This window comes from Scyliorhinus torazame, chromosome 3 (assembly GCF_047496885.1).
Source record: "Scyliorhinus torazame isolate Kashiwa2021f chromosome 3, sScyTor2.1, whole genome shotgun sequence".
NCBI lineage: Eukaryota > Metazoa > Chordata > Chondrichthyes > Carcharhiniformes > Scyliorhinidae > Scyliorhinus > Scyliorhinus torazame.
This window is the reverse complement of record NC_092709.1, coordinates 92,553,432-92,578,714: the sequence shown is the minus strand read 5'-3', so window position 1 is coordinate 92,578,714 and position 25,283 is coordinate 92,553,432. Positions and strand designations below refer to the sequence as shown.

Genomic DNA, 25,283 nt, shown 5'->3' with positions numbered 1-25,283 from the left:
GAGAAGAAAGGCATGGGCCTGCGCTGCCCGGTTGAGGGTAGCGGCCAGCGCAAAGTCCGACGCATCGCTCTCCACCTGGAACGGAATGGACTCGACCACAGCGTGCATCGCGACTTTGGCAATATCTGCCTTGATGCGGTTGAAGGCCAGGCGGGCCTCAGCCCGCAGGGGAAAAACAGTGGATTTAATAAGCGGACGGGCTTTGTCTGCATAATTGGGGACCCACTTGACATAGTAGGAGAAGAACCCAGGCATCTCTTCAGGGCCTTGGGGCAGTGGGGGACGAGCCCCAGGACTCCTTTTTCCACAACGTAGCCAAGGATGGCTAGGCGGGTTGTGCGGAAAACGCATTTTTCCCTATTGTAAGTGAGGTTCAGGAGTTTGGCAGTGTGGAGGAAGTGCCGGAGGTTTTTGTCATGGTCCTGCTGGTCATGGCCGCAGATAGTGACATTGTCTAAGTACGGGAACGTGGCACGCAGCCCGTACTGGTCCACCATTCAGTCCATTTCCCGTTGGAAGACCGAGACCACATTGGTGACGCCGACGCCGAAGGGAACCCTGAGGAAGTGGTAGAGGCGGCCATCTGCCTCGAAGGCAGTATATTGGCGGTCCTCCGGGCGGATAGGGAGCTAGTGATACGCGGACGTCAAGTCAACTGTGGAGAAGACTTGATACTGTGCAATCTGATTGACCATGTCAGATATGCGGGGGAGGGGGTATGCATCGAGCTGAGTGTACCGGTTGATGGTCTGAATGTAGTCGATGACCATCCGGTGATTCTCCCCAGTCTTGATGACCACCACTTGGGCTCTCCAGGAGCTTTTGCTAGCCTCAATGATCCCCTCTCGTAGGAGTCGCTGGACCTCCGACCTGATAAACGCCCTGTCCCGGCACTGTATCGTCTGCTCCTAGTAGCAACGGGCTTACAGTCCAGGGTGAGGTTAGCAAAGAGCGAGGGTGGGGCGACCGTAAGGGTCACGAGGCTACAGATAGTGTGGGGGGGGGGGGGGGGCAGAGGTCCGCCGAACCTTACTGGGGCACTGGCAGTCGAGCCCCAGTAATAGGGCAGCGCAGAGATGGGGAAGGACGTAGAGTTTGAAGTTAGTGCATTCTACACCTTGTACACTAAGGGTCGCGACACAGTACCCCCGGATTTCTACTGAGTGTGATCCGGAAGCCAGGGAGATTTTCTGGGTCGCAGGTAAGATTGGGAAGGAGCAGCGCCTTACCGTATCTGGGTGTATGAAGCCGTCTGTGCTCCCGGAGACGAAAAGGCAGGCCGTCTCGTGCCCGCTGATCCGGATGGTCACCGTCGATTTTGTGAGGTGATGAGGCCGGGACTGGTCGAGCATGATGGAGGCGAGCTTTGGAAGGTGATGGGTAGGCCGGTCGGAGGTAGCGGCGGCCAGCATACGATCGGGAGAGCCGGGCTCCCAGGAGGCTGCGGAGTGGTCCCAAGATGGCATCAAAAGGTGGCAGCCCCCGTGGGTCGCGTGTGAAGTACAAAATGGCGTTAAAGATGGCGGCCCCCATGGGTCGCACGTGGTGGCCAAAATCGAAGATGGTGGCGCGGCAGCTGGGGGCGGCCCCGACAGGTAACAGGAAGCGCTGCTGGGCCTAGCAGCTTTAGGGAGAGATCGGGCCTGGCAGGCTTTCGCAAAGTGGCCCTTCCTCCTACACCCGTTGCAAGTTGCGTTCCGTGCAGGCAGCGTTGTCTGGGATGATACTCTGGCCGCAAAAGTAGCACTTGGGGCTTCCGGCGTTGGCGGGCTGCTGCGCGGCACAGGCTTGCGCCGCACCCGGGTCGGATGATAGCAGCGCCCACGAGGTCCACGAGGGTGCCGGCAGTCGGAGGTGTCGGCCTCCATGTTCTGGTAGGCCACCTCCAGCGTGTTTGAGAGCCACACTGTCTCTGGTAGGCCGAGTGTACCCCTTCTAACAATCGCTGGCGGATGTAGTTTGATTTCACGCCCATGACATAAGGGTCCCTGATCAACAGCTCCGGGTGTTGGGTAGCCGATACCACCTGGCAGTCACAGCTCCAGCAGAGTACCCGCAAGGCACGCAGCAATTCTGCTAATGACACCCCAGGGTGTTGTCGTCTCGTGGCAAGAAGGTGCCTAGCGTACATCTCGTTCACAGACTTAACAGTGTCCCTTCAGCAGCATTATCGCCTCCGTATATGAGGGGGCGTCCCTGATGAGAAGAAAGACTTGCGGGCTCACCGATGCGTGGAGGATCTGCTTCTTTTGAAGGTCGGTGAAGGATCCGAGGTACGCTTCGAAGCAGCTTAGCCAGTGCTCAAACGTTGCAGTGGCGTCGGCTGCCTGTGGGTCCAGCTCCAGGCGATCAGGCTTGAGTGACAAATTCATATTAGATGTTTAGTGTATTAAATTGATATGCCATCAATGAACACACGCCGAGTGGTGAACGTAACTGAGGCTTTAATACACAAACAGAAAGCCTCCTGGCCTCTGATCCCGAACTGGATCAGAGGCAGAGACCAGCCACCTTTATACATGAGCCCAAGGGGAGGAGCCACAGGCGGAGCCAGCAGGGACAAGCCCAGGCATGTAACAATACAATACAGTGGTTTACCACAGGAACATCCATCTCCACATAAACCTTTCACCCCTACAACTCCTTACAATCTCAACATTGAACAGTAACCGCCCCCCCCCCACAAAAAAAGGCGAAAATCCCCCAATCCCTACCCCCACTTCAAACATTCTCCCGACCATTACAAAGTGCCAGCACCCCGGTTCCCAAGCATTGTCCACTCAGTTCTCCCCCAGTTTATGTTCCTTAATGAAGTCTTTGGCCGCTTCTGGGGTCTCGAGATAATACTCCCAACCTCCGAACATCACCCATAATTTCACCCCAAACCTGGTCTGCCGCCTGTACAGCATGGCCTTGGCCTTGTTGAAACCTGCCCGCCATTTTGCCAACTCGGCTCCGATGTCCTGATAAATCCAGACGTTATTTCCCTCCCAGTCGCAGCTACGCTTCTCCCTGGCCCACCGTAGAATTTTCTCCTTCTCCACAAATTTATGGGGTCTCATGATCACCGCCCATGGCAGCTCCCCAGCTCTAGGCGTTTGCCTCAGAGACCTATGCGCTCGGTCCATTTCAGGTGCCTTATCTAGCACCCCTTCTGCCACCAGTCCCGCCAGCATCCTCGAGACGTACCTCGTGGCACTCACACCTTCCACTCTTTCAGGCAGGCCCACTATTCGCAGGTTAAACCTTTGCCCGCAGTGTTTTAAAAAGGTCTCCTAGGAGCCCCACCTCCGCCTCCAGAGTCACCACACGATCGCTGTGGTCCGAGATCACTCCTTCAATCTCCCGAATCTGTGACCCCTGCACCTCCAAACACCTCTCCATCCGCTCCAAAGTACTCTTCAGGGGTACCACATCTTCTGCAATGGTCTTTTGAATGATCCTCATGCATTTCCTTCCTCTGTTTATGGAATTCCTCCTTGATAAAAGTCATCAGTTCCTGTATCTGGGGCCTTACAGCTTGCCCCTCCTCCGCCTGCATGCCGAAGAGACTGTCTATGAAGCACAAGACTGTTTCAACTTTCCAGCCAAACCCCTCACTGTTTTCTGCCGGGTCCGGTGATCAGAAGACAGACCAGTCCATGGGGTAAACTATTCCTCTAACATTCACCTACGCCTTTTCATCAAAATTCCACCTGGATCTGGGTAAAAAGAGCCCTTTTCTGTGACTTTGAACAGGAACAGCCCTTTATGTGACCAATCACTCCATGGTCACAAGCGGAAGTCAGCCAGTGGGTTGTTTATGCTGCACCTTTATAGATCAATGCAACTCCTACCAGAGTTAATGTTAGATAACAGGAGAGGCCAAAATTGGGAACCGTGCCGAGCGCTGATCAGTTTGCAGTCTTACTGCCACTTTCCGCCTCCTGTCATCTAACCACCATGCTAGCAAGTGGTCACATGTGCGCCGATTAGTACACCTTTTTAAAAACGCGAAGCTGGTGGAATGTCTGCTGTGGGGATCCGAGTAGCCATCTTCGCTCCCAGTCAACGAGCTCAGGGGATGTTACCCCAGTGACGGGGAGGAGTGGAGTTGGAGACCCCGTGCAGGGTGGCCTCGGTCAGGGGTGGATACCCCTGCATTACGGACGTGGTGGGTGCCTAAGCGTCTGCAGACCGGCCATACCATCCCCTGGATGAGGTGCACCCATAACGGGGGGCAACCCCAGCTCCTGCCTCTCTGGCCCACCGACCACCCATAACTCCCACTAACCTCTGGCCACGTGACAGAAGGGTATTGCTAACAGGGAATTGGCAATCAGAGTTAAGCGAGTACTTCACAGCTCCCAAGTGGATTCCCGTGGGTAGGCGTGCCATGTAGCATGTGGGAATTATTGCCTAGCATCCTAATCAGTACATCTGGCCTGGACGTTGTGCCTGAACACTGCAGGAAGCAACAACACGGATGCAGCAGCCATCATACGATTGCCCAGGGGCTGGACCCCAGCACCGAGGACATTTCCGTAACCAGAGGATGGGTGTGTGCACCGTGTAGGGGACCAGCGCCCTGTCCTGGTAACGTTACTGACGGGTGTCTGGAGTACAGGATCTAAGTTTCAGTGACCAGGGCCCCTTGCTGCAGCCGGGGGTGCAATGGGGATGGAGGCTCCTGGGGTGGTAGACACAGCTGGTCGCCAGTCTCACACTCTCTCCAATTCCTTACAGATATTACACGGGATGGATGATATCTTGGACCCCGCGGAGGCAGCCCTCGCAGTGCTGTTGGCAAGCCAGGGGGCCAGATGCCGGAGCCGACGGTGGCAACAGCGTCGACAGAGGCTTGAGGCAGCGGGTCCTGTGCACACCCGGAGGACCCGTCTGCCCATCAGGCCAGGAAGGGACCCAAAGGAAGTCGGCAATGATCCAAGGTTATTGGTGTCGCTGGTCTTGCGAACAGATAACTGAATGTGTGTCGCAGGATGCTCCACCTCAACAAAGGGACAAAACGGCAACTGCGCCATTTCCTCGTGGATGATGAGGATACCCACTCCTGGTGGCCGTCAAGGTCACTGCAGCCCTGATCCTTTATGCCTCAGGATCATTCCAGAGTTCGAGCAGTGACTTGTGCGGCATCTCACAAGCTGCAGCCCACAAATGCATCTGTGAGGTCACAGATGCCCCGGTTCCCCGGGAAGAAAACTATCTTTGATATGGACCGGGTCCAACATGATGCCCGGGTAGCAGATTTCTCCACCATCGACGGGATGCCCCAGGTCCAGGGTGTAATAGATAGTTTGTGTGTCGCCTTGCACACACCAGGCTGTCAGGGAGCGCCCTACATTAACGGGGTTCCATTCCCTGAACGTCCAGCTCGCATGTGACCACTACTTGAATATCACGCAACAGCTACATCCTGGAGCAGTCAAACATCCCGGCCTCTTCGAGAAGCACCCCAGGATGACCGGTTGACTCTTGGGGGATAAGGGGTACTTGCTGAGTGCCTGACTAATGATGGCAGTACGGAGGCCAGTGACCAACGCGGAGACCCGATACAACAGGCCCATGCGGCCAACCGGGCCGTTATTGAGTGGTGCATTGGACTCCTCAAAATGCAGTTCCGATGCCTCCAACGTTCTGGTGTGCACTCCAGTACACCCTCCAGAAGGTTGCCCGCTTCGTGGTGGTCTGTTGTACCCTCCACAACTTGGCACAGCAGCGGGACAAAATGTTGGAGGTGGGGGGGGGGGGGGGGGGGGGGGGAAACATGCACCCACCTCAGAGGAGGACGAGGAGGTGGTGCCAGACCAGGAGAGGCTGGAGGGTGATCCCAGGAGCGACCCGCAGTACCAGCCAGAGGATGGATAGGTGGTAGCAGCAGGGGACCAGCAAGCCCGGAGGGTCAGGGATGTCCTCATCCTCACCCGCATCACATAGGACGTGGCTTCGTCGGTCATCCCACCCCTCACCCCACCACCCTACCAGGGTCTGTGTAACATTACCTCAGGGTGACGAGACTGCGTTGGCGCGGTCAACGGGTCACTGTCGAAGTCAGGGGATTGATGATAACCCGCTGAGAGCTAGAGCTCCTTAATCTATGTCATAGTTTGACTCCTGCCTGTCTGTTGATTGTTCGCTCACACCCATCCCCTGCATGTGGGGTGCCTGGGAGGTGGGGGGGGGGGGGGGGGGGGGGCGCAATATTCAGACCACATGCCGGGGCTGGGGCAGGGGATTGGAAGTCGGTCCACATTATGGAAGAAAGTGCCAGAGGAGTCTATTTTCGCGGATGCAATGTTTTTCTACTGCTGTACATGTGTCCCTAACTGCCCCTAGCCCCCGATGATTCCCCCCTCCCCTGTGCCCTCTGTGATCCTCGACCAGCTTAGCTTTCCATGTTCTACCATTGCATCATGGTGTGTCCCCAGGATGCACATCAGAGGGGCAGGCAGTCTGCTGCTTACCTCGACCTGTGATCTGCGATGCCCCTGGCAGGTGTCCTCTGGGGACCCTGGGACCAGAGGGCTCTGGCCCAACGGCCAGTGGCACATGCCTTGCCGTGCCACCCTATTCCAGGGGCTGAATCAGAGAACTGTCGTGTTGGGGGGAGGGGAGAGGGGGCTGGCACCCAGCGCCCCTCCTTCCGATTGGCTTGGCAGTCAACACAGGGTGGAGGGGGTTCTGGATAGAGCCCCAGCTCTCCCTGCGTAATCTGGCTCTGCAATCCCCAATGTCTGCACCATGGTGTCGACGCCCTTGGTGTCAGGGTACTCTGTGACCGGGACACGACCCCCAGCCACCAGAACATGCTCTGGTGCCTCGGCAATGCCCACTTGAGACTGGGACATGGTCCGCAGAAAGGTCCACTTGGGATTGGACACGTCCCCTGGCGAGTCAGGCATGCTGCCGAGGCCCTCAGCCATGGCCCTCATTAACTGAGCCACGTTTTGGACACTATCACTTATGTTACCGACATTGTGCTCCAGGTTCTTCACTGCTGTCACTACCCTGGCAGTGTTGGCCTTGGTGCCACGCATCCCCTGCGCCCGTAATGGTCAGCAGAAGGGAAGGATCATTCTGTATGGCATTAACAACTCACGTGTGACAGGTCGGGGGAGGGGGCAGGCATGGGCAGCACTGCTGGACTTGGGTGAGCCAGGGCACGCAATGGTGCTGGGCGGCAGCGGTGCCAGGTGAATGGCCGTTGGGGGGGGGGGGGGGGAAAGAGGCCAGTGCCAGGAGGCCAGTGCCAACCCATTTGTGCGGCCCAGTGGAAGTCATTGATCTTCTTATGGCACTGGGTGCCGGTCATCCTGGTGACACTCCCAGAGCTGACAGCTGCTGCCACTTCCTCTCAGGTGGCACTGGCTGCCCTGTGGATGACCCTCCAAGCCCCTCGGGTGTCCAAGGCATCCAGTCTGCACCCGACTGTGCCCAACAATCTGGCCAGGTCGGCATCCCTGAATTGTGGGGCTGGTCTCCTCGGTAGCATGGCTGCCAACTGTGTGGGGTCTGCTCTGCGGGATCGCTTTAAGTGCTGCTCTCCCTTGTTGGTGAGGAGGTGCGGTCCCGGCGAATCAGCTGGCCAGGACCATCATTTGCGGTGTGAAGCCCGTGGGCTTCGTTAAATGGACCAATTAATGTTCGATACGGGTGACAGCCTCGCCGAGTCGAGCGTCGGGGAGCTCGCAGCTGTTCCCACTTGGTACCACACTTAGAAACTTTTCCATTAAATCGTGCCCTCCGTATTAAAACTCAGGTCTGAAATGTTAATTCTACTTCTGTCTCCACAAATGCTGCCTGACCTGCTGAGTTTTTCCACATTTTCTGTTTTTAGTTCTGATTTCCCACATTGCAGTATTCTGTTTATCGGCTTATGTAAATACTCGGACTGGTCTCCATTGGGAGGCACTGGACACTGCTTGTTTGAGAAGATGGCAAAACGGAATTCCAGTCTTTTTGGGGGTGGGGGTGCGGGAGGAATATTTTCTCCATTTTATTTGAAAACCCCAGTTATCTCTGGTGCCTTGCAAAAGACATTTGTGATGAAAGAAAATGAATCATTTTTTTTTACCCATCTAACTGCATCCAGCAAAGGAAACGAGAGATCTCCAAACATAAATAAAATTCTGTTGCAAAAATGTTATTCCCTCCCTCTCGATTATAAAACAACATTGGGGGCTGTCAATCTATAATTGATTTTTAAAAATTAATTAATGGGATGTGGATGTCGCTGGCTGGTCCTGCATTCATTGTCCATCTCTAATTGCCCCTTGAATTGAGTGGCTTGTTGGGACATGTCAGAGAGCATTTACGAGTCAACAACATTACTGTGGGTCTGGAGTCATATGTAGGCCAGACTAGGCAAGGACAGCAGATTTTCTCCCCTAAAGGACATTAGTGAACCAGATGGGATTTTACGACAAATTGACAATGGTTTCATGGTCATCACGAGACTTCTAATTCCAGGTTTTTATTGATTTCAAGTTTCACCTTCTGCCGTGGTGGGTTCCGAACCCCGGTCCCCAAAGCATCTGCATCTCTGGATTACTAGTCCAGTGACAATGCCACTATACCAAACCCTCTTCAATTGTTGAACACGCAACTTTCTAAAAACTTGTGCCCATTCAATTAGCATAAAATCTAGTCATTTGTTAATATGACTCAATGGTTCTTTTTAGATGTTGATAGAAATTGACTTTTCTAGTCAGCTATAACCATGAGAGTAAGGGGAGATGATAAGAGGTAAAAGGGTTCAATGAGAACTCATTAAGAATAATTAACTATAATCATATTAAGCATTACGCGAGTGCAACAATAGCTGGGAATCCACTAAGGGTTAATGCAGATCATACACTTTAATTTCTGTAAATTCTTAGGTTTCACATTAGCAGGTTGCTTGAGGCTACAAGGTCAGTGACGTCAACGAGCTAAAAGGCCCCATTGTTGTACAGTACAAGTAGTCCCGTTTCTATGGTAACAGTCAGTCTAGGGTGATAATGCCTTAACGAAAACTGTGTTTTTCTAATTAATGTTAGATGCAGGTGTGGATAATTTGGAAAATTGGCAGGCGATGGAATGGGAAATTTGCACCAATATATTTAAATACTTATATCTCTTAAATTGATGGAGAGACATTTTGGCCGAATTGAGTAAATTATAAATTAGTTAAAGCCAATCAGAAGTAAAACGAAGGCAAGACCTTAAGATAATAATCTCCTTAAGAATCACTTACCGGGATGGAAAAACTCATCCCGGGATCACCCCATATATATTTCTGAAACCTATTTCCTTTGCTACTTGCTTTTGCTAATCGGCATCTTTCTTTTGTTTAAATTACTTAGTTATTTTATCCTGTGTATTATGATTTGAAGAGTTACTACAATCTGTAATTGAATGAAAACTCAACTACTGTATTCGCTAAAGGCAATCAATCTGACTAGCTTGCTGCAGAGCTAGTTAGAAACTCACAATTTTGTATTGAAAATAAGTTTACTAGTGGCACAGCTGACAAATAAAGTATAAGTGGACTTTGCCAAAAAGCACAGACTTGACCTCTGTGATTTGGGAATTGAGAAGGGATAACGGATATTCAGGGTTCCGAATAGACACAGAGATCCATCAGATGTGCACCCAATTTAATTGCCTTTGAGATGATTTTACAGTCCACCAGTATCCACTGACAAGTAAAATCCAGTAAAACTTGGAAATGATTGGTACAAATTGGAGTTCCACATTTCATGTTTTACAGTTGTTTTCCTTCTGGCCTTGAGTTTCAGTGAATAACAGAACCCTGCAAAACTACAGCAGGTTGCAGCAATCCCCAGAGCCAACAAGATAAAACATTTCACACAGCATCCAAGAATCTTTATCCACTGGCAGTTTTACAGTTCACATAAAATGGGAAGAAAAATGTTAATCACCAGGACAAAAATGTGACATTAATTTTACTGTTAATTATTGACATGGTTTCAATAGTTTATTTTAAAGTTGCAATAAATAAATAATAAAGTTGAAACAATCATAGCCCCAACAATTGAAATATTCAAGGCCTATCTTTAGCTTATGTCCATTTAGATACAGGACTATACTCAACTTATGGTGTCTAAAAATATAAATTTCAAATGCAGATGAAAGATTGATATTCTGCAAAATGGAATGATTTTTAATAATGGAATTCACTCCGTTCTACAATTTCAGGATCTGCTTCACAATGGCAGAGGTCTTGCTGACCTCACAGTGAACTGTTTCCCCAGGCAGTTGGAAGACAAATTAATATTTGGGGGGCACGGGGGAATTGGATGGAGGGAGGGAAAGAGGTGATGAGCCTATAAGAATCAAATGTAACATTTTCAGACAGATTTCTACGTCAACACCAATTGGGAGTGAGTGGTGTGCCATTCACACACTTCTCTGGTGGCATAGTCAGAGGTCTACAGCACAGAAAAGGCCTATTGGTTGTTTGCATATGCGCCAGTCAAAAAAAACACCCAACTATTCTATTTCCATTTTCCAGCACTTGGCCCATAGTCTTATCTGCCTTGGCATCGCAAGTGCACATCTAAATACTTCTTACATGTTATGAGGGTCGCTACCTCCTCCCTTTCAGGCAGCGGGTTCCAGACTCCCACCACCCTCTGGGTGAAAAAGGTTTTCCTCACATCCCCTCTAAACCATCTGCTCCTTATCTTAAATCTATGTCCCCTGGTCATTGACCCCTCCACCAAGGGGAAACCTTTCTTCCTGTCCACTCTATCTATGCCCCTTCCAATTTTATACAACTCAATCATGCCCCGCCCCGCCACCCCCCCCCCCCCCCCCCTCTACCTCCAGTTTCCTCTGCTCCAAGGAAAACAACCCCAGTCTATCCAATCTCTCTTCATAACTAAAACTCTCCATCCCAGGCAACACCTTGGTAACTTTCCTCGACATCCTTTCCAATACGATCACATCCCTCCTATAATGTGGATTCCATAACTGCACACGATACTCTAGCTGTGGCCTAACCAACATTTTATACAGTTCCAGCATAACCTCCCTGCTCTTAAACTCTATGCCTCAGCTAATAAAGGCAAGTATACCATTTGCCTTCGTAACCACTGTATCTTCCTGCTCTGCTATCTTAAAAGTTTGGAAAAGTTTCTCTGATCCTCGGTGCTTCTCAGAGTCTGCCATTTATAATGTATTCTCTTGCCTTGTTTTGTTTTGCCCAAGCACAATACCTCACACTTATCTGGATTGAATTCCATTTGCCACTGATCAGCCTGTCCATATCTTCATATAATCTAAGGTTATCCTCCTCACTATTTACTGCCCCACCAATTTTTTATCATCCGCAAACTTTTACTGATCAACCCTCCTACATTTATGTCTAAATCATTTATATAAATCACAAAGAGCAAGGGCCCCAACACTGTTCCTTGTGGGACCCCACTGGAAACAGGCTTCCAGTCAGAAACACATCCCTTGACCATCACCCTCGGTTTCCTGCCATTCAGGCAATTTGGGATCATTTTTACCAAATTTCCTTGGATCCCATGGGCTATCTGGGATACCTTCGCTATCGGTCTCCAAGTGGGACCTTTTTAAAAAAATTTAGAGTACCCAATTCTTTTTTTCCAATTAAAGGGCAGTTTAGTGTGGCCCATTCACCTCACCCTCACATCTTTTTGGGTTGTGGGGGCGAGATCCACGCAGACACGGGGAGACCGTGCAAACTCCACACGGACAGCGACCCGGTGCCGGGATCGAACCAGAGTCCTCAGCGCAGTGAGGCAGCAGTGCTAACCACTGCACCACCGTGCTGCCCCTTCATGTGGAGTTGAATATGTCAAATGCATTGCCCTCATCTACACACCTGACCACCCCTTCGAAAAATTCAATAAGTTGGTCAGGCATGACCTCCGCTTAACAAAACCATGCTGACTGTTGCTGGTTAATCCCGGCCTCTCCAAATTCAGATTAAATCGGTCTCTCAGAATTGCTTCCAATAGTTTCCCCACCACTAAGGTTAGGCCTGTAGTTTCTTGGTTTATCCTTTCCTCATTGTAGGCTTTGGCTATCCTCCAGTCCTCGGGCACCATTCCTGTTGCCTGAGAGCAATTGAAAAGTATTGCCAGCGTCCCTGCTATTTCCTCCCTTGCCTCTCTCAACAGCCTTCTGCTGTTTTGAGCCCTCGTTATCATAGAATCATAGAGGGGGGACTTCGGGTGAAGGCATGTAGGTGGAGGTCGCACTTTGGGTGGCTCCGGCTGGAGCCTCTGGTTTCTGGATTTTAATGCCCTGTTTCAGGGGAGGTTTTGAATGAGCTGGTGCAGGAAGGTATAAGGAAGGTGGGGGATGTTGAAAACCCAGAAGATAGGGGCGAGCGAAAGTCCGTTGTTGAGTGAACGGGTGAGACTGGCAAGAGGAAAAATGGCAGTGGCTGGATCGCTGGTGGGGCAGCTCCCCTCACAGTGGAAGCTCTGACCGAGGTGATGGCCAGAGAATTCGAGAGGCAGTTCACTAAGCATATGGAGGTACTGCGGAAGGACATGATGGCTGCGACGAAGGAGTGGGTGGAGGAGGCGATTGCCCCGATAAAGGCAGCAGTGTCGATGACATCGGCCAAGGTACGGGAGCAAGGAGAGAAGTTGAAGGGGTGGAGGAGGCTCTGTCACAGCACAGTGACCAGTTGACCTCGATGGGTGAGGAGCTCCAGAGGGTGTCGGAGGCTAACAAAGGGTTCAGAGCCAAGGTGGAGGACCTGGAGAACAGGTAGAGGTGGCGGAACTTACAAACCGTGGGCCTGCCTGAGGGGGTGGAGGGTCCGAGGTCGACAGAGTACTTTGCAAAAGGTGTTAGCACAGTTGTTGGGGGAGGGGGAGTGGGGAGATCCTCCCGATATGAGCTGGAAAGAGCACATTGGTCGCTCAGGCGCAAGCTGAAAGCAAACGGGCCACAAAACGCAGTTATAATATGCTTCCATAAGTTTCACATTAAGGAGACGGTCCCGAGTTGGGCGAAGCAAAGACGTAAGGTGAAGTGGGAAGGCACTGATATTATAATATACCAAGATTTGACAGTAGAACTGGCGAGAAGGCGGGTGGCCTTCGGAAGGGTGAAGACGGCATTCTATAGCAACGCCGTGAGGTTTAGCGTGGTCTACTCGGCGAAGCGGAGGGTAACCTACAATTCGAGGGACTTCTACTTCGAGACGGTGGAGGCATTCATGAAGGCCAAAGGATTGAAATGAGAGATGGAACTGAGGTTGGGACTTGGACTGAGGGGATGGGGACTGTGCTTAGCCTTTCTCTCTCTTTTTGGTTGTTTCTTCTTATGTATTTGTGCGGGGGGGGAAACAGCTAGGTTTTTGGGTTGGTTGAAAGGGGGAGGGTAATTTACCTTTGTCATGATGATGGTGGATAGGAGTGGCAGGGGGTGGGGAGGTTGAGAGATCCCCGGTCAGAATAGTGACATGGAAACATGAGGGGGTTAGGGGAGGGGACGGTGAAGAGATTGAGGGTTTTACACATTTGAAGAGCTTAAACGCCGACGCGGTGATGCTGCAGGAGACCCATATGAGGGTGAGGGATCAGGTGAGGCTTAGGAAGTGTTGGGCGAGTCAGATATTCCACTTGGCATCGACAGCAGGGCTCGGGGGGGGGGGGGGGGGGGGTAGCGGTACTGGTGGGAAAGAGGGTGAGGTTTCAGATGGAGAAGGTGGTGGCGGGCCACGGGGGCAGGTATGTGATAGCGATGGGGGCGCTAGTGGAGAAGAGATTCTGGAGGTAGATGGGAGGTATGCAGGGGACCTGGGTCTCTTAGTCAAGAGGAAGGAGTTGCAGGTGAGATTCGACCAGTTGTTCACAGGGAAAGCAGTGCGCCAGTTGAGAAGGGTGAGGGGGTTGGTCTATGAGCACCAGAAGGCAGGGCATATGCTGGCCAGCCCGCTTCGGAGAGAGGTGGCAGCGAGATAGTTCGGGTACGGGATAAGATGGGGAAAAATGGTGGTGGTCCCAGGGCATATCAATAAACTATTCAAGGAGTTTTATAGGGATCTATATAGGGGGCGGAGTGGGGGATGAGGGACTTCCTGGACAGGTTGGAATATCCGAGGCTGGCTGAAGAGGATAGAGCAGGGCTGAAGGGGCCAGAGGGAGATCAGGATTGGAACCAATGTCCCAGGAGGAGTTTTTGCTCGTGCTGTTGGGGAGAGTTTAAATTTATATGGTGGTGGGATGGAAACCGATGCAGTCGGACGGAAGTAAGGTGGGGGCAGAAGCAAAAGGCAGTAAAAGGAAAAGTGGAAGTCAGAGAAACCAAAGATAAAAATCAAAAAGGGCCACATTACATCATAATTCTAAAAGGGCAATAAATATGAAAAGAAAAGCCTGAAAGCTGCGTCTCAACGAGAGGAGCATTTGTAATAAGATTGATGAATTAACTGCGCTAACAATCATTAACAATTACAGGGGGGTCCTTTAAAATAATTAGCTAACAGATACTAGAAAATAAAATGATTCTTGAAAATGATTGAATTTGTAGAAATATGATCAAGTTATAAAATTGCCCAACTTTTGAATCCTGACCATGACGGTCTCAAATGTTGCAAAAGATGTACTGCAGAGAAGCGATAAGAATTTGCAACAATTCCATAACTGAGACCAGACGTGACGTAGGGTGTTTGACTGTGGGACAGGAGCCATGAAAAGAATAATTAATTTGGAGTAATTGTTAAATGTCTAATTAACCAATCGCCTGTTAAGTGACTGACAGTTCCTGAACGAATCAAAGGGATCTCAACTGAGAATTAGAAGCAATGAAAGTAACTAAGTGGCTAAACCATAGATAAGTATTTCCTTCAGAATGTGATCCGTGTGACTGATTAGAAGAAGAATTTTAGCCTTCCAAGATTCTTGAAGCATTCGTGAAAATTACTGTTAAAAAAGCCTTTTGTTGAATTGACTTTTAATTTGTAAATCTGGAGTTACTTTTATCTTGAAGCTTTTTGCTTTCACTCTTACAGTATCTCAAGGACTTTTCAATGCACTCTCAAAAGTTTTTGATTTAATTTTGTGCAAATGTACCAAGTGAATTATTGAAAAGGAATAATGCTTTGTAACCTCTTCAACCGGACTGAGTGTCTTATCCTGGAGAGAGATAAGAGGATCCTTCAGGATATGGTGTAATTGGGATGACGGAGACCTGGCTTCAGGGTGACCAAGGATGGAAACTCAACATCCAGGGGTACTCAATATTCAGCAAAAGATAGAAGGAAAGTAAAGGGAGTTGGGGTAACATGGCTGGTTTAAGAGGAGATTAACAAAATAAAAAGGAAGGACATTAGCCAGGACGATGTGGAATCTGTATGGGTGGAGTTGCAGAATGCCAAAGGGCAAAAAATGTTAGTGGGGGTTGTGTACAGACCAAACAGTAGTTGGGAGGGTGGGGATGGCATCAAACAGGAAATTAGAGATGCGTACAGTAACGGTACAGCAGTTATTATGGGTGACTTCAACCTGCATATTGATTGGGCTAATCAAACTGGTAGCAATGCGATGGAGGAGGATTTCCTGGAATGTATAAGGAATGGTTTTCTTGACTAACATGGTGAGGAACAAACTAGAGAGCAGGCCAACCTAGACTGGGTATTGGACAATGTACAATATTGTACATTGTACAATGAGAGAGGATTAATTAGCAACATTGTGGTGTGGCAAGATTCTAGAATCCATCGTTAAGGATGAGATTTCTAAATTCTTGGAAGTGCAGTGTCGGATTAGGACAAGTCAGCATGGATTTAGTAAGGGGAGGTCGTGCCTGACAAACCTGTTAGAGTTCTTTGAAGAGATAACAAATAGGTTAGACCAAGGAGAGCCAATGGATGTTATCCATCTCGACTTCCAAAAGGCCTTTGATAAGGTGCCTCACGGGAGACTGCTGAGTAAAATAAGGGCCCATGGTATTCGAGGCAAGGTACTAACATGGATTGACGATTGGCTGTCAGGCAGAGGGCAGAGAGTTGGGATAAAAGGTTCTTTTTCGGAATGGCAACCGGTGACGAGTGGTGTCCCGCAGGGTTCGGTGTTGGGGCCACAGCTATTCTCTTTATATATTAACGTTCTAGATGACGGGACTGGGGGCATTCTGGCTAAGTTTGCCGATGATACAAAGATAGATGGAGGGGCAGGTAGTATGGAGGAGGTGGGGAGGCTGCACAAAGATTTAGACAGTTTAGGAGAGTGGTCCAAGAAATGGCTGATGAAATTCAATGTGGGCAAGTGGGAGGTCTTGCACTTTGGAAAAAAAAGAATAGAGGCATGGACTATTTTCTAAACGGTGACAAAATTCATAATGCTGAAGTGCAAAGGGACTTGGGAGTCCTAATCCAGGATTCTCTAAAGGTAAAGTTGCAGGTTGAGTCCATAATTAAGAAAGCAAATGCAATGTTGTCATTTATCTCAAGAGGCTTGGAATATAAAAGCAGGGATGTACTTCTGAAGCTTTATAAAGCACTAGTTAGGCCCCATTTAGAATACTGTGAGCAATTTTGGGCCCCACACCTCAGGAAGGACATACTGGCACTGGAGCGGGTCCAGCGGAGATTCACACGGATGATCCCAGGAATGGTAGGCCGAACATACGATGAACGTCTGAAGATCCTGGGATTATATTCATTGGAGTTTAGGAGGTTGAGGGGAGATCTAACAGAAACTTACAAGATAATGAATGGCTTAGATAGGGTGGACGTAGGGAAGTTGTTTCCATTAGCAGGGGAGACTAGGACCCGGGGGCACAGCCTTAGAATAAAAGGGAGTCACTTTAGAACAGAGATGAGGAGAAATTTCTTCAGCCAGAGAGTGGTGGGTCTGTGGAATTCATTGCCACAGAAGGCGGTGGAGGCCGGGACGTTGAGTGTCTTTAAGACAGAAGTTGATAAATTCTTGATTTCTCGAGGAATTAAGGGCTATAGAGAGAGAGCGGGTAAATGGAGTTGAAATCAGCCATGATTGAATGGTGTAGACTCGATGGGCCGAATGGCCTTACTTCCGCTCCTATGTCTTATGGTCTTATGGTGAGATCCTTTAGGGAAGAGTGACCATAGTATGGTAGAACTCTTAATCAAGACGGAGAGTGACACAGTTAAGTCTGAGACGAGGGTCTTGAACTTAAGAAAGCTAACTTTGGTGGTATGAGACGTGCATTGGCTAGGATAAACTGGCAAAGGATACTTAAGGGGTTGGCAGTGGACAGGCAATGGCAGACATTTGAAGAGTACATGGATTAACTGTGACAACTGTACATCCCTGTCTGGCGCAAGAGTAAGACAGGGAAGGTGGCCCAACTATTGCTAACAAGGGAAATCAGGGATAGTATTAAAGCCAAAGAGGAGGCATATAAATTGACCAGAAAGAACAGCAAGCCTGAGGATAGGGAGAAATTGAAAATTCAGCAGAGAAGGACAAAGGGTTTAATCTGGAAGGGGAAAATAGAAGAAGAGTGTAAGCTTGCAGAAAAGATAAAAACGGACTGTGTCAACCTCGTGATGCAGACAATGGGGAGCCGCCAGGGCTGGCAGAGCCTTATGACATGGCTGGAGCTCACATCAGCTGCCCCTCCATCCCATGGAGAGCCCCAGGGCCCTATGGGCACTGACCAGGAGGAGGGAGCTCCAGAGGCCGACCCAGAGCCTCTCTCCAGAGTCCCCCCTCCTGGCAACAGCGTATCTTCGGGTCAACGGGCGGAACAAGGTGGTATGGTGAGGCATGCGCCACCAGCAAGTTGGTCAGGATCCTCTGGCCCCAGGGCCCCCAGAGGACACCTGCCAGGAGCATCAAAGGGCAGCACCATCGGTAGCTAGGACAGTTAGAGACACGACTGTACACCATTAAAACATGTTACACCCGAGACATGGGAAGCTTCTGGCATGTTATTCTGCACTGTGGTCCAGCCTGCATCCCCACCCCCACTGCCCTCTGGCCTCCTGGGCTTAGTGATCGTAGATCCGGGTCCCACCCAGAGGCATACCACATGCAAGTGATGGGTGTGAACACTCTTTCAGCAGACAGACAGGAGTCAGACAATAGATTGAGGAGCACCAGAGCTCAGCTCACAGCAGGTTACCATCACCTTCCTGACTTGTATATTGACCCGCTGACACTGTCGATACAGGCCCATTACCCTGGAGTGATGTTACACAGAACCTGAGAGGTTAGAACAGGGCGATGGGGGGGGGGGGGGGGGGGCGGAATAAGAGGTGGATCAGGGAGGGGCTGGGACCACGAGTGTGAAGGGGGCGAGATGACGGACGAAGCCACGTTCTATGAGAAGCGAGCAAGGATGAGGGCCTCCCTGTCCCTCCAGGCATGCCGGACTCTCGCCACCACCTGTCCTCAATCCTCTGGCTGCTCCGGCAGGTCCTCCCCGGGCTCATCCTCCAGCCCCTCCTGGTCTGGCTCCTCCTCCTCAGGCGAGGCCGCATGTTCCTCCTCCTCCACCGTGTCACCTCACTGCTGTGTCAGGGTGTGGAGGGCACAACAGACCACCACAAAGTGGGCGACTCTCTGGGGGTGCACTGCAGAGCACCACCAGAACAGTCGAGGCATCAGAACCACATTTTCAGTAGTCCAATGCACCTCTCATGATAGCCCTGGTGGCCACATGGGCCTCATTATATTGGGTGTCCGCATCGGTCTCTGGCCTCTGTACTGGTTAGGTAGGACCTCAGCGGGTACCCCTTATATCCCAAGAGCCAAACGTCCATCCGGTGGTGTCCCTCGAAGATGCCAGGTATCTCCGACAACTTGTCGTGCACACTCCCTGGGAAGCGAGCACACACATGCATGATCTTGAGGTGCACAGAAGTTGAACGTTCAGGGAGTGGAACCCCTTTCTGTTGATGAAGGATGCTCCAGGGCCACCCGGTGCACGGATGACAATGTGTGCCATCTATTACCCCAGACCTGGGGCATCCTGGTAATGGCGGAGAATCCTACTACCTGAGCAACTTGATCGGCTTGATCCAGCTCAAAGTTTATATAGTCAGCTGCCGGGGCGAGCAGGGATTCCGTGACTTCACGGATGCACTTGCAGGCTGTAGGTTGGGATATGCCACACAAGTCGCCGCTCAATAAACCCAAGGCATAAAAGTTCAGGGCTGTTGTGACCTTGACGGCCACTGGGAATGGGTAACCTCCTCCCCCACGTGGAGCCAGTTAGATCACTTTAGATAGGGGGTCCGTTCTGTTGACGATGATAGAGATTGGCCGTAATTGGTGATTATTGGTTTCTCCCCACGTCTAGGCAGGATCCAGATCTCGTCAACGGGAGGGGGCTGATTAGATCGGAAACCCATTGGTGCCCTGCATGGATCCCGATATCTGCCTCTCCCACAGTCTAACCGGCTTACTCGGATTTGCACCGGGCATGACGCAGCTGACAGATCACGCTGATGATTGCGGTCTGAAAAATGCTCCCCCACTGATACTTCAACCATTTGCCTGGCTTCATTGTGCTTCAGACACATTGCATAGGAAGAACAAACTTGCATTTACAGATGGCCTTTTATGCCGTTGAGACATTACAATGTTTTTGGGAGACAATTACTTAGTGGTAATTAGTATTTTGCATGCAGCACTTCTCAAACCCACAGCCGAACCACCTAGGTGGGCATGAGCTGTAGGTACATGGGAACACCATCCCAAGTTCCCTTCGAAGTCTAGCACCATCCTAATTTGAGCACGTCATTGTTTCTCAATCTACACTGGATTTAAATCCTGAGCTACTCTTCCTAACAGTGTCGCAGGAACAACTTCACATCGACTTCAGCAGCTCAGGAAGAATCCCGACTATAAGTCTTGCAAGCACCATGGATAAATGTTCGGAAATGATTTCACACAGCCAGGTACCACATGATGGGAACGAGATGAATGAGCAATTAATCTATTTTGGTGGTGTTGAGGTACAAATGCTGGCTGCTCACACCAGAAATACGATCTTCTCTTTGAAACACTGGCATATCTTTCACATCCACCTAAGCATCTAAGCAAGCAGACACAGACTATGGCCCTAATTTAACGTTTAATTGAAAAAGAAACACTTTTAATTCCTCAGGTCTCTAAAACCAATAATATGAAATTGCCTCTCACCGCATTTTCTAAATTATAAGTGAATTCGGAATCAAGAGCAGCCAAGGAGAGAAGAACACAAAACATTAGTTATCGATATACCCAAATGGACCCATCTTAACAGCTAAATATGGGTCATTTTGGATACCAAGGGGACAGCTATCTGACCAGAAAGCTTTCCAGCCACGGACTCACTTGCGTGCTGGAAACAGGTTTGAGAGAGTAGTGCAGGTTCACGGTGTGGATTTGCTGCAACAGACCAATGGTCTGTTGCCTTGGGTTGAAGGCAACTGCTGAACAGCTTCATGAATAGAGTTTTCTTTCTGCAAAACTTACCCTGTTGTTGCTGGCACCAATGTAGGAAAAACATCTTTTAACCATTTACTGCAGGTAAGAATGTAACAAACTTGTATAAAATTCCTCTCTACGATTTATTTTAATGCAAAGCGGAATAAGCTTGGCACAGCAGTAACCCTTCCATAAATTTGTGAAGTTTGAAGGATACAACAGAATAACACATTAAATACAAAAGGAAATGATTCCATCATCCACCACACACCAATTGTGAAATCAATCAAACAATTAGCTGGAAAATCTAACATTACTGAGCATCCTTTAATTCAATCCCTTTACCTTTCAGTTCCCAGGGTGAGGTATAGTTGACTGGTGTTTTGTAAAACATGACCCTCCAGTTCCTTGTCTGCCAGCTTACGAGTGAGGTAAAGCAGAAACTCATTGTAGATGATGCACTGGGCCTCATTAGGTAGGACATAATTGTAAAACTGGCATAGCAACTGAGTGGTTCGTACTTGGCCTAGATTCAAAAAGAAAAACTGAAATATGAAGTATAGGCAAGATGCTGAAGACAAAGTACAGGACAACAACTATCTTAATGATTCTGAATCAGTACATCTCCTGCTTGTAATAATTCTAATCAAATCTGCATTCCATGTATTATTAGAACAGATCCCATGTATGCAGTAGGACAGCAAAAGGCATTAACTAGTTTAGTTGTAAGAACCAACACCCTGGGACAAATTCTCTTGATTTGGCAACCAGTTCCAAAAGTACCAAACAGTATCACACAATACATTGGAGAATTGACTGAGTAATATTAATTTATTTTACTGACAGTGACATGCATCTTTTCCTATATTCTGTTTCTCTTAAGTTTTGCACACTAGCCCTTGTATGTTTTGACATGAATTTTGCCAGTTAATCCAAGGTATGACAATAGAAGAAACACCAAATTTACAGCTTTTGTTGCAGTGATGAACAAGCTAGTTAATCTGGGTTAAATTTTTATCTGAACGGGTTAGATATAGATAAACAGCGGAACAAAGTCAGCAGAAAGCAATAACAGATTGTTTGTACTACTATTTTGTGTTCCTCATCCCAAAACATGTTGAGACACCAGCAGAAAAATCTCTTAGTTAAGGCTATTAATAAAAGTGAGGCATGGTGCCAGCTTGCATTAGCACAGTGAATGGTGTTTGACGCTTGAAAAAAAATGCTTTAGATGTAATAATTTGGGACTTGTGCTTCTCACTGAGCTGCTAATTGCCAGATATTACTGCTATAGTTAACAGCCAAAACTGAACAAAATACAAGCCTTCTGTTTAACAGATTTCAAGTGTCATGCCAATCAGATGTAAAATGAGCAGCCAGTGCTTACTAACTGTTTTGATCAGAGATCTTCCTGCTATCTTTAAGATGGGTTGTGGGAAGGGAAGCAAGGAGCAGGAGTGTCAGGATGGGATGCAGCGAACAGGATGGATGCAGTGAGTGGGAGGGAAGCAGCGAGTGGGATGGTTAAGGAGGAGACAGTTGACGTGGAGAGGCCATCATTATAAACTACAGAAATTTGGCTCACGTCCATAAATTAAAATTCACATAAAAAAGCTGATACTTGGAATGCTTTATCTGAATTTGTTGTGAATGTTGAAATGCAATGACTTTTAGAAGACTTGTTAGAAACAGAGTGTGATTTCAATGTATGTATTGTCGGATAGAACATAGAACATAGAACAATACAGCGCAGTACAGGCCCTTCGGCCCACGATGTTGCACCGAAACAAAAGCCATCTAACCTACACTATACCATTATCATCCATATGTTTATCCAATAAACTTTTAAATGCCCTCAATGTTGGCGAGTTCACTACTGTAGCAGTTGTTGTTGTTGTTGTTGATGTTCTTGTTTTTAATACTGTGCCTTTGTGCTTTGCACTGTATGGCAATAAAGATAAATAAATAAATTCCAAAATGACACCCATTTGGTCATGCAATGCTATGGAGTCCTCAATGGAAAACAACGCTAACGTGGAAATCCCAATGCAAAATACGCATTCCAGTTCCATTATATATGCAATGCTAAAGTGGATTTGCTGAAGAGGCAACTTTAAAAAGGGGGACATACTTTTCAAAGGTCCCACACCCATGAACCTAACATAAGCTACCAATTAAAACATTAATTATTTCTGCTAAAACAGTCAAATTCATACTGCTCTTTAAGCTCTCCACTACAAAAGACAGGAAATTGGTACGAACCAGAATAAATAGAAGCCGAAGGTTGCACAGAAACATTTGGGATTGGGTCAGCAATGAATACAAGTTCCCACAACCACAGTCACACAAACTTAATGAGTCTGCAGTATTGCACCTTTAATGGTAATTTATTTTGACTTTATAAAACATTTGGTAATAAATGACTTCATTCTATTAAAAAAATACTTACTTTCAATAAGATTTGCTTTCAGTGCAATTAGTAGTGCCCATTCATAACAAAATACCCCATTTTCTTTTAATTCTTGTTCAATGTAGTACTCGCCCAGCATAATTAGAACCTGAATAAAACTTGCACCAGAGGCAACATTTTGCAGTTCAGAGAAGATATGAATGGACTTTAAAAGAAATTGTTCTGAAAGACGATGGTCCTTTGACCAAAGGCAGAGCAAGCCAAAATTAGCATTTGCAATAGCTTGATTAAATTTCAGTCCTGAATCCACAGAGATCGAAAGGGCTCTTTGGTAGTTCTTAGCAGCTTCCTTGACATTTCTCATTCTTTTCATGGAGATAGCAACCATATTGTAAACAATCCCCTGTTGTAAGGGACAACTCTGAACAGAAGGCGACTCCAGTACTGTATTTAAAAAGGCAACGGCTTTAGCAGGCTGGTTGTTTAGAATGTGCAGCCATGCAAGAGAAATTAATGCGTCAACCATCTCCCCAGTACTCATGCAGTCTTTGGTGTTAATAGCCATTTTCATGTAATGAACTGCCTTTCCATACATTCCATGCAATTTGTAAATCTCTGACAAACTGAGGCAAAGTGCTCGGCTAATGCTGTCCCGCTCAAGGATGCTTGCCAATGAAAGTGCCCATTTGAGGTAGGGTGCTACTTGTGTTGGAATTGTGGGAGTGACTTTACCCATTCCACAGAGCTGTGAGGCCCTTTTCATGACAAAGTTAGCACTTTTCAAACAATCCATTAAAGTTCTTGTAGGCTGTACACATGAAAGATTTACACAGCTTATAGCAAGGTTTGGTAGACATTTTCGAAAATAGAGTGATCCCAATGTAAAATGAAAGTCTAAACTGCTCCTACTTTCTAACATTATGGTATTTTTCAAAAACTGCAGTCTTTCAATGAAAGGCAATGCATCGTCATACTGTTTAAGACTGATGTGAAGTTTAGCTAGAAGAAAGCATGCCCTTGCTTCAGCATGTCTATTTTCAGACAGCACAGCCCTTCCTAAAACGTATTTCAGAACTTCAGCTTCCATTTCAGTGGTACAGATGGTGTTTGGGATACCAAAGAGTAAGGCTGCAATCTTCTCAAAAATAGCAGAGCACTTCTCTTTGTTTTTCTGCTTCAAGTATATAGCAACAAGGTTTGTATACAGAGCGATTAAGAGAAACAGGTCTCTGAATTGTCCTTTCATTACACTGAGAGCCTCTTCAAAATAAACTCTGGCCTGAGAATACTTGAGTATCTTGGCACACATTCTGCCCAGGAGAAAACAGATTCTTGTTTGAGCCCACTGCATCCGTCTCTTTCTTGCTGCCTCTCTTGCCACTTCAAGATAATGAACTACTTCATCCTCTTCGCTATAGCCATAAAAAGTGGAATTTAGAAAGGAAAAACAGGAGTCGTACAGAATTTTGAAGTCCTTGTTGTATTCCTCATTATTGAGCATGACTAAAAAAGGGTGAAATATTTCACGATTGTCCAGATCTCCTGTGTGGCCTATAAAGAACCTGGGCTCCTCAGAGACAAGTCCATCTTCCTGATCACATCTCACAGAATTCCTTTCAATGGTTTCCCTCTCATTACTTGATGGGATATGGTTTTTCTCTTTTAACTCATTTACAGTCTTATGCAGCTTGGTTTTCAACAATTTGATTTCTTGAGTACTTGGAGTTTGTCGTTCTCCTGCGAGGAAGAAATTGTTATTTACCGACAGAATCAAAACTACAGCATTAAAGTAAAATCCAGCAAAGCATTGATTCTAGCTTATTCCATAAATACTCAAAACACTTTATTAAACTGTGATGGTAGAATCAGAATACTTAATTGCTTTACAGTTTGAGTACTGATATAAAAAAGACACCTCGTTGAAGCTGAAATAAGGTGCATCAACACCATCCAGCAAGATAATGGCTACCCAAATCAGATCATAGTTTGCTGTATATTGTGCAAACTCATGAATGGGCCATGTGTGGACCTAATCAGCGCCCGCATGATCTTCCCATGGTAGATGCAGCAGCCATTGGCCACCCACGGGACCCTTAGGTCCCACCAAAGTCTACAGGCATTTACATGGTTCGCCCGCCCTGCCGCTGGGCAACCCGCCATGGGGGGCTCAACTTCAGCGGGACCAAAAGATCCCACCAGTGTGATGAATGGGGAATTCCTGCCCATAGTCTCAGTATCATTGCAGGTATTATATGGTTTTTTTTGGGGGGGGGGGGGAAACGCAAGACTGCAGACCTGGACTTGTCCATCTCTGGGGATCCATGAGCCTCTTCCTCTTCCTGGCAGTGCCCAATATGCTCTTTGCTGCCAGGACTGATGGAGCTACCAGCTAGTCTGAGAAGCCAGTAGCTGCCGAGGGTAGGACATTCTCCCAAGTGTGGGGTGGAAGTCCCATTCAGCCTTGTTTAGCTTGCCTGCAG

General features: G+C 48.2%; 1 protein-coding gene across 4 annotated transcripts in view; it reads right to left on the bottom strand.

Moving 5' to 3' along the window:
* The window catches only part of LOC140408575 (SH3 domain and tetratricopeptide repeat-containing protein 1), a 124,440-nt gene that overhangs the window by 27,498 nt on the left and 71,659 nt on the right, over nucleotides 1-25,283 (bottom strand). For all 4 annotated transcript variants that reach the window (XM_072495963.1, XM_072495964.1, XM_072495965.1 and 1 more), the window contains 2 exons: nucleotides 22,843-24,540; nucleotides 20,739-20,919 (listed from right to left, as the gene is read on the bottom strand). In XM_072495963.1, the coding sequence (XP_072352064.1) occupies nucleotides 20,739-20,919; nucleotides 22,843-24,540 (1,879 nt within the window). The remainder of the gene's footprint in view (nucleotides 1-20,738; nucleotides 20,920-22,842; nucleotides 24,541-25,283) is intronic.